At 34.5% G+C, this 11018-nt stretch overlaps 1 protein-coding gene across 1 annotated transcript; it reads left to right on the forward strand.

The window, feature by feature from the left end:
- Nucleotides 1-6839: 6839 nt before the first annotated feature.
- Nucleotides 6840-9327, forward strand: LOC141673018 (protein FEZ-like). Its single transcript, XM_074479750.1, has 3 exons — nt 6840-7222; nt 7537-7805; nt 8484-9327. Exons 1-3 carry the CDS (start codon nt 6994-6996, stop codon nt 9135-9137), a joined length of 1152 nt encoding a protein of 383 aa, XP_074335851.1. The 5' UTR covers nt 6840-6993; the 3' UTR covers nt 9138-9327.
- Nucleotides 9328-11018: the final 1691 nt, after the last annotated feature.

An 11018-nucleotide genomic window follows, 5' to 3' on the forward strand; every position in this document is an offset into this window, starting at 1 on the left:
TTTTCGTACATGGAATCTATCTCGGATTTCATGGCTTCAAGCCATCTCTTAGAGTCTGGACTGTTCATAGCATCTTGGTATGTAAGAGGCTCATCTTCATCTATGAGCATCAAATCACCACACTGAGTCATGAGAAATCCATATCTCTCTGGCTCATGGCGAAATCTACCAGACCTACGAACAACCTGTGTTTGTTGAGCATTATCATTATTCTGCTCTTGTTCCACTTCAGGTTCAATGCTATTTTGCGGTTCTCGATCTTCATCGAGATCTATAGTTCTCCCACTGTTTCTTTTGGAAACAAAATCACTTTCCATGAAGACAGCATCTCGAGCAATAAACACTTTCTGCTCAGAAGGACTATAAAAATAATACGCCTTTGTTTCATTAGGGTATCCTACAAAAATGCACTCTTCGGATTTAGGTCCAAGCTTGTCAGATTCTTGACGTTTCACAAACGCCTTACATCCCCAAACTTTCATAAAGTTCATGCCTGACCGTTTCTCCTTCCATATCTCATATGGAGTCTTTTGAACCTTCTTAGTAGGAACACGGTTAAGTGTGAAAGCCGCTGTTTCTAGAGCGTAACCCCAGAAACTAATTGGAAGATCTACATGACTCATCATCGATCGCACCATGTCCAACAAGGTGCGATTTCTCCTCTCTGAAACTCCATTCCATTGAGGTGTTCCTGGCGGAGTGAGTTGTGATACAATACCACACTCTTTCAAATACTCTCTAAATTCGGTGCTTAAGTATTCACCCCCACGATCGGATCGTAAGATCTTAATACTTGCATCTCCGCCAATTTGCTTCTCTACTTCAACCTTGTATTCTTTAAATTTTTCAAAAGAATCGGATTTGTTCTTCATAAGATATACATATCCATATCTACTGAAATCATCAGTAAATGTTATAAAGTAGTAGTAGCCTCCTCTATCCATTACACGCATTGGGCCACATACATCACTATGTATTAGCTCCAGACGTTTAGTGGCCCTTTGACCCTTACCAGTGAAAGGGGCTTTAGTCATCTTACCAAGCAAACAAGATTCGCATTCTTGGTATGATTCAAAATCAAACTTATCCAAGTATCCATCCTTATGTAATTTGGATATGCGTTTCTCATTTATGTGGCCTAGACGATAATGCCAGAGGTATGTTTGATTTGAGTCATTCATTTTAAGTCGTTTGTTTTATATATTACAGACAGGGTTATCTAAATCAAGAACATATAAACCATTAAATAAACGCGCAACACCATAGGTTAAATCATTCAAAGCAAAAGAGCAACTGTTGTTCTTTATTGTAAACGAAAAACCTTTCTTGTCCAAACAAGAAACAGAAATAATGTTTCTGCGAATCGCAGGCACGTAAAAACAGTCTTCTAGTTCTAAAACAAGCCCAGAGGGCATAGATAAATAATAAGTCTCTACAGCTAAAGCAGCAACTTTTGCTCCATTGCCTACTCTTAGGTCCACTTCTCCCTTAGCCAAAGTTCTACTTCTCTGCAGGCCCTGCACATTTATACAAATGTGAGAAGCACATCCAGTATCAAATACCCAAGATGTAGAAATAGACAAATTGACTTCTATAACATAAATACCTGATCCAGAAATCTGAACTGCTTTCTTTTTCTTCAGATCCTCCAAGTAAATTGGACAGTTTCTCTTCCAGTGACCATCTTTCTTACAGTAGTGACATTCACCCTTGGCCACACCACCTTTAGGCTTTAAAGCCTGTTTGGGACCTGACTTTGGCTTGGGTGTAGAATCAGATCCAATCTTCTTCTTACCCTTCCATTTGCCCTTCCCTTTGGCCTTACCTTTATTTCCCACCATCAGTATGGGAGCAGGTTCAGCTGTCTTCATGTTGGTCTCATATGTTCTCAACATATGCAACAATTCAGTAGGTGTTTTGTCAAATTCATTCATATTGTAGTTCACAACAAACTGAGTGAATTTGTTGTTCAAAGAATTCATGATTAGGTCAATACCAGTTTCCGGACCAATCGGGAAACCCAAAGTTTCAAGGTACTCAATGTAACCAATCATCTTCAGAACATGTGGGCCAACTGGTTCACTCGCCCCTTGTTTGCAATTAAAAAGTGACTTACTCGTGTTGAACCTTTCTTGACGAGTTTGGCTTGCAAACATGCTTTGCAAGTGCTCATTGATAGTATATGCATCCATATGCACATGTTGTCTTTGAAGCTCAGCACTCATAGTTGCCAACATAAGACATGCAACATCATTTGCATCATTCTCATCCCTTGTGCGTGCTGCTCGTTCATCAGCAGTAGCACCCTCAGGAAGGGGGCCTGGAGGAGGAATATCAATGACATGAAGCTTGCGCTCCTGCCTGAGGACAATCCTCAAATTCCTCTGCCAGTCTAGGAAGTTGTTTCCTCCTGTCAGCTTGTCCTTCTCAAGGACTGAACGTACGGACAGTGTGTTTGTGTTGTTTGCCATTACTCAGTATCTACAATAATAAAAGCGCAAAATAAACATTAGATTGTCTGAGTTAAAATTTTATGTTCATATGATTATGATATATTCATAATATATCTCCCACTATTTTTTATCAAATTAATAGCCCTAACTATTAATTCGGAAAGTATATCCCATAAATCTTTCTAGTGAGCCAAGATCCATATTTCGTCATGTTCTAAGTCAACCACTGGTATCCTTAAAACATGATTATTTAGGTAGACAACAGTTGTCAATTATATCATATATAATCCTTGGATAATTTGGTGAACAACAATTGATCTTATCTATCTAATAGATTTTTAACCAAACTCTATGCTTCTAAGTTCATAATAGTTGAATATAACCGTTTATATTCACCTTATTATGATGACTCAGTTAAGTTAGACCCAATGATACAACGTCCGAATATAACCGTTTATATTCGTCGCATTTCACCATGATAGATAGGAGTCCCCTGCCATTGACAGCCCTTCCCCTTATCGATCTAGGATTTAATGAGTGTTCATTCATTGGAAAGCATATGATTAAAACTTAATATTTTTACTTAGGGATTTTTAATTTAGAACGATCATGATCCCATCATAAAGAGATTCCCAATTTTTCCTTGAATAAAATACTTCAAATCAATACTCGTCAATGGTTTGATTTCCAGGTAGTGGAGGAGTCACATCGGTCTCGCTTAAAACCCACAGCCTTACAAGTTCTATGAACCCATTGTTGACAAAATCGCCCCATGTCAGAAATAAAGAAAATTTGTATTTTATTCCGTGTTTCATAAACACGAGAATCTCATGATCGTTTGTTAATTTTAAATCTTGAGTCGTTACAGATTTTATCTTGTTTAAAGGCATGGCATGGGTGATGTATCTAATACATACATGCATCATTAATCTAATTAAAACATGCATTTTCTACTCTACACATACTATTTATACATCATATGAAAAGTGCGTAAAGTAAACGTGCAATAGTTATGGCCCAATCCTATGTGATCTTTTCAGGCTAATGAAAAGATCAAGGTCAGTCTATGGTGTAAAAAATAACTATTACATATGTCTTCTCTATTGCTTCCATTGTCTCCTTGGCCTCCATAGGATACCTCCTCTTTCCCTTGTCCTTCTTGGATGTTACATTAAGAATTATACTAATGAACTTACAAAAGAACTCGAGTTACATTCGAGATAAAACAACTACAAATAGAAAACGACATGCAAGTCGTATTTATTACAAACCAAAAAAATAAACCATTACAACTAAGGTCTTAAGGCCATAACTATGCACCATGCTCAAGTAACCATTAAAGAACATGATAGATCATATAAAGATGACATACTATTTATCACTTATCATGATCCAATCAAGAATAATAAATAAGTAAAACATATGTCATAAGCACAAATTAAAAACAAAACCCTAAGCACGCGGATCGACCTCCGCGGTGAGGTCGCTGGGGGGTTCGGGGGGGCAGCGAGCCCCCCGATGGCGGAAATTTTTGCAAAATCAAGTATCAGAATACTAGCAAAACATGTATCATAATACTATTCCAGAAGCATGTATCAGTATACACACGATCCATATCCCAGTTACCAAAAACATGTATCAGTATACATATTTTAAGAGATCGCATACATATGAGTTATGGCAGATCTTAAACATACTAGTATCATCATATAGATCATTAACAGATTCATCATATCATTCATATAACATATCTGTTATCATGGCAGACTCATATAACATAACTGTTATCATGGCAGACTCATCACACATGCATACTTGTAAAAATACAGTAAACACGTAACCAAATCAGCCCCTTATACACGTAGCTCTGATGCCATTGTTGGGTTCCGAAGGCATAAAACGCAGCGGATAAACGTAAATAAAACAAAAATTTCGAAACCCAAAACAGGATCCATGTATAATTATGGGCAGATTATGGAGATAACGAATCATACCTTTCAAGAGCTTAACTTTTACGAACTCAACGGAGATCCTAGCTATCACGCTTTGTATCTACCTCTCGGAGAAACACCTCTATGGTATCCACACGAGCAGCTTCAAGAACGTCTCACGAACTTGACTACAGAATGGATGTACTAGCCTCCTTCTTGACGATCTGAATTGCCTCTGCCTCTCTTTGCTGCTAGGGTTTTTTTTCTTCTTAAAACCGTACAAGCCTCTTTAACCTATCATTATCTATCTATAATGGCTGATTAAAAAGGCCCATAATAGCAAAGCCCAACCCTAGTAGGTATTGGATTAAATAATAAAAACGAATTTCTATTATTTAATTAATAACTAAGTCATACTTAATCATTATGGGCAAAAACATTCCTTTTAATTCGAATTTATATTATCTCAATTAAGTCTTACTTAATTATAATAAAATTCAAATAATCATCAATTAATTTAAATCTATAATTTAAATTAACTATTCCATTAAGTGCTCTATTTGTGCGACCCTATAGGCTATTATTTAATTGACAATAATTTTATTCTCTAATAAAATTATAAACAATGAGCGGTATCTAGTAATACATCATTGTTACCCAATTAAACAATAATTAAATCGTGATTAGATAAAACCTTTCGTGATTAATATTTTTCGTGTAATATAATCCCTTTAACCATACATATTATAGATTAAACTCGAGGCATGTATTTAGTCATCTTCTTCAACATTTAATCCGGGTTTACTTGATCCATGAGTAGATTATCGAGACAAATCATTATTTGAGCATGACCATGCTTTTATTATCTCACTCAATCAAGAGGCCAATAATATCTCTCCTAATTATAGGAGGGTTAAATCCTTTATCTATCATTCATATTTCTCATACGACTCATGATATACCCGATGTCCACTTTTATCATCACCCGATCAAAAGTAACTTTTAATGTAGTCAAAGTATATTAATCCTCGTATAGAAATATAATGATTTCAAGTCAAAGGATCGTTACACCATTATCACTGTGAGTCTTTCTTATGACTTTATTAAACATGAAGAATCTCACTGTGGGTCTGTCCAGTACCATGTACTCTCACATGTACCTATGTATTGACTTTAGTATCCCCATACTTATAACCAATGAGATGTGGTTATCTTGTCAAACAACATACTAGTCTATCTATGTATTATTATTGTCCTATATAATAATACTCGACTAGGGACCTTTAAGAATATGATATATTATATAATCTCAAGTTCAAGTCATGTACTTAAACTATACAATTTGTATCATGATTCTAAGGACATTTATTATGCTAACAAAATATCGCAGTAATTAAGGTCATAATAAATACATTTATTGAATGATCAACTAACATAAAGATTATAAAAGAATAATGTATTGCCTCTAGGGCACCTACACTAACAGTAACTCCTAAAAACTAGCAAAAACTCCTACGGGTACTCCACTATTTCCACGATCCTATTAATACCGAAAAAAATTTCTACGACTAAGTCTCAGCTGTTTACAGACACATGGTTTATTTTAAAATGCAAAACATAAAACCAATTTTAAATTACTATCAACACTTTTACAATCATTTTTTCGATTATTTATGACCTGTTTTTTCTTGTATTGCAAATATAATAAAATCATCGTATACGTGATAATTCACGGCATATAAATTTTGTTGGAATTTGGAGATTTGATGATTTCATCTGATATATTAATAAACAAATTAGACTAAATTATATAATATGTGATTGCAGAAAATATAATATATGGCGGATTGTTTCTTACAACGGATCTATGTCATAATGTATAATTTAATTAACTAAAATTCATTTTAATTTCTTAAATTTGCTAAACCTCGGTGAAGAAACTCCTATCTTATAGGAGGAGTATTACACTGTAAGAAATAAGGTCATAATCGATTCTTCAAGAGTAAGAATTTGTCCGAAATTGGTGTAGCGTATTCTTGTAGCGTTAACATTACATCCAAGTATAGATAGTGCACAAAATTAGAATGCACAACTAAAATGTTGTATAATGGTTATATGTTGTAGAAATAGATATACAAGTCGTAGAAGTTGGCAATCAGGTAAGGTTTAAGGGGTTGAAGATGAGAATTACCAAAACAAAAAAGTTAAGGTAGATGAATTAATTAATAAAGGTTCCAAACTCACCGCTAAGGGATGCTCTCCTTCTTTGTCCTTTAATTGAAATGTCTCTTTCTCATCTTAAACACCTTAATGCAGATACATCTTCCATGTAGGGACGTTAAACTGTATTGTGTAGATCTTTCCTTTCAATAAAAGACTATTATTTTCTCTCTCCCCTTCCTTCTCCTTACTTCCAGAGAGAGAATGAAAGAGAAATATTGACTTGATGAGGCTAAAATTCAATTATTTTTAAGACTTAAATTTGGGACAGAATTGTACAACTTGCTCCACTACCACCATCATAATATCACAAACACTTTCTGTATATATATTTGAACTATATATATTCTAATATAGGAGGAGGGGGTGTGTATTTTGATTCTTAGTTTATGGCAATTGCACCCACCAACATGAGCCACAATCAAAACCAAGAAAACAAAGATGTTGATGATAATGATGAGCACGAGCATGACATGGTGATGCCTGGCTTTCGGTTTCATCCAACTGAGGAAGAACTTGTTGAGTTTTACCTTCGCCGTAAGGTTGAGGGCAAGCGCTTCAATGTCGAACTCATCACTTTTCTTGATCTTTATCGCTATGACCCTTGGGAACTTCCTGGTATATATATCTATACTATTTACTTACCTCATGCACCTTCACCTCATCACTTAATTTCCCTCTCTGTTTCATAACATATAATTTTCACTTTTTCTTGATCCAGTACTTCAATTATATTCTTGGTCGCGATTTACTACATGATCCTGCTAAGCCCGTGTCCTAATTCAATGCATACTTGACCTAGCTTGTATTTGTACCGTTTTAGGGTTATTTAGTATGTAGATCTTTGTGATCAATTTGTGTGGCTGTTATGTGTTTAGCTAGGGTTTGATTTTTAAATTTAATATTTGTTATATATGAATCTGTTACTGCAGCTTTGGCGGCAATTGGAGAGAAAGAGTGGTTCTTTTATGTGCCTAGAGATAGGAAGTATAGAAATGGAGATCGACCAAATCGCGTTACTACTTCTGGATATTGGAAAGCTACCGGAGCAGATAGAATGATTCGGACCGAGAATTTGAGGTCAATTGGATTGAAGAAGACCCTTGTTTTCTACTCCGGCAAAGCTCCTAAAGGTATTCGAACTAGTTGGATCATGAATGAATATCGCTTGCCACACCATGAAACTGAGAGGCTTCAAAAGGTAAGTACAGTTAGTTCTAATTGAATTTAGTGGCAAAAACAATATTTTTTTCTTCATCTAAACATAGTGTTTTCCTTTGTATATATGCCGATGTTGATAAAATGTGTATGAAAAAATTTGCGCGGACAATATCATAACATTATGAAGTTAAGGCTTTCTGGCAGCAAAATTGCATATATATGCACTCAATATCTTGATCATCTAGCTATACATGTGTGTATGTATATATTCTGTTAAAGCTCCGCATACGTATCATAATTTATATCAAAGGCGTCATAAATTGCATCTTCAAGTGTACCAAGGTAGAGGTAGTATGATCGCTGATGAAACAATTTGTGCATGTCTGCATCATGTTTTCTGATTTCATATTTATATAACTTGTTTCTCATAATTGTTTTTATTTCTTTGAATAATGTAGAGGTAGATAAGTTGCAACATGCAAGAGCATTAAATTTTATACTTGAAACACCGCAGGCAATAAATACTAATGATTCTTCATAACCCTAAAGCATATTGTATTACAATTCAATCTATATATATATGTCTCAATTAAACAAGTTACCTACATCAAGATATATGTACATTTTATACTAATATTGTCTTTACATTACTGTTGAAGAACAAGTTATATGTACTTTCAATATCTCTTTCAGTTCTTTAAAAATATGTATTATGCAGGCAGAAATCTCCCTTTGTAAAGTGTACAAGAGACCAGGAGTCGATGATCATCCATCTCTCCCTCGTTCTCTTCCAACTCGAGCTTCCTCATCGAGAACTCATGACAACAAACAATATCAAGATGCAGCACAACATCATGCAATGGAGAAATTCCATATTTTCGGAGATCAAACAGTAGTACTTCAACAACCTTCTGAAAAACTCAGTGAAACCATCAGTGCAAATAGTACAACCGAAGACGTTGGAACAGCTCTAGGCCTCTCAAACCAAAACCCTTACATCCAATTATCCCCAATCACTACCATGCTTTCACCGCCACTAGATTGCAACACCATCTATAACCCCAACCCTAATTTAGTGATGACTGGTCCGAATACAATTGATGATCTGCATAGACTAATTAGTTTGCAACAAGCTTCAGTCAACCAGCCACACCAGTTGTTTCCAAATCATAATAACCCTGGTAATCATTTTAATTCCTTGCAGCTTCCTGCTAATAATTTGTTGCAGCCAGTCCAACAATCACAGGCACTCACTCTTACTGTGTTACCACCTGGATCTGCAATTCCGAGCACGTACTCTGATAGATTGTGGGAGTGGAACTCCATCTCTGAAGCAAGTGCAAGCAAAGATTATGGTGCCCCTTTCAAGTAATTGATTAATTTAACTTAATTAGTGCTTGATTGCGAGCCTATTATAACTAGATAGAATTTCCATTATCTAGTTCTATATATTATTTGCTAAGACTTTTTAATCAGCTGGCTAAGTTAAGACTTGTGTAGCCTAATAAGATTGTCTCAGTTTGAATTGGCAATATTAATATATAAAAATATTGCTTAATTAACTATTTAGGGTTTTGAGTATTATTCATTATGTAACTTGTAATGTTAATATAATTTTCAGCTTAAAATTGTGTATTCATGAAAACATACATATAATTAGATGCATTTTTCGTGTTGATTTGCAGAAAGTTGGACAATAGGGTAACCAAATTAAAATAAGCACCTAACCTTGAAAGATTTCAAGTATCTGAGTAGGGTTACCTTATGGGTGATATTTGTACATATATGCGGTTACGTGAATGACATAATTAGGCAAACAAATGAAGTAAAAACTAACATGAGTTCTCTCACCGGCAGATAAATGGGTAGTTTGGCTAAACCTTTCACAAAAAAGGTTAGTATAAAGTAAAGAACGATGTATGAATTCTAGCTAGCTATGTAGTGATAGTGAGTGAGACTTTTTTCATTTGCAAACAAAAAAGATAGAAGACACGGGAGTATGCATGAGGCCACAAGTGATCTGATACTCGATCAGCACAAGTCAACGAAGTTGCAGAGAGGAGAAGCAAAGGTACGACAAATTTAAGAGCAAGGATATGCATAGTAATGTTACTCTGTCCTTAATAGTAGTAGTATCTATTTTGACTTGTCAGAACCAAAAATCTTCACGCCTCAATGCTCGCGCACACGCTGTCTGTCTCTCTCGGTATGTGATTCACCCTGCAGCATGCAGAATTGCTGATTAAATTTAGAAATGATTTGAATTCGTAAAAAAAGTATAATTTGTATGTATTTCAAAAATATCTATTTTACGTTATTTTAGACCATCTTAGGTTTGTTATATAGTTGTGCACATGATAAACTTTAATATTTTTACAACTTGTAGTTTAATACAGTTTGCTGAACTCAGGCATCCCTTAATATTAATAATGTTTAAGATTTCCAACTTTTCAAACTATTAATATTTTAACATTAAAACTAAAATTAAAAACAATTTATTAATCCAATTTTTTTTATAAAGATAACTATTATAAAAGCGCAACTAACGATGTTTTGAAATCAATCTGCTTCGATCCTAAATCCTCGAGCTCCAATTCTCTCCGACTCGAATTTTAGACGAAATTTTTGAAATTCGTAAGTAGCGGGCTTATATAGTCCAACAAGAAATCAATCGATCCAGTTAGTAAGGCCAAGAAATATATACAGGATCTATATGATACACGAAAAAAATACTTTCGATAAAATTTCATATTCTTATTCGATGTAAACTATACAAATGATCACATAATAATAATAATTCGAAACTCATGATCCATGCTACAACCACTACAACAATGTGATAACGATCATAAATTTTTAGAAAACTGCCACTATAACCCGGTGACTTGGTCATATGTTCTTCATATATATATATTCATAAGCTATAACATAAATTAGATGTTATCCAGTAAAGATATAATTTTTAAGTGAGGTTGGCTATAATTATACCAATAAATCGAAATCAGAATGTAAGATCAATAACAATTTATTAAATCTGATATAAACTGTTACAAAACTCTCTCAAGAAATTTTGATATTCTTGAGAGCTGTTAGGTTACAATGATTCTCGAGTAAAAGTTAATCAAAATGATAACCTATTATGTGTTTATATAATACACACCTACTCTATCAATTACAAGATATGTTATAAAGATATTTATCCTGTTTCTATACATATCTCAATTAACAGCTACGTTCCTATAAATCATGAAAC

This window comes from Apium graveolens, chromosome 7 (genome assembly GCF_009905375.1).
Source record: "Apium graveolens cultivar Ventura chromosome 7, ASM990537v1, whole genome shotgun sequence".
Lineage (NCBI taxonomy): Eukaryota > Viridiplantae > Streptophyta > Magnoliopsida > Apiales > Apiaceae > Apium > Apium graveolens.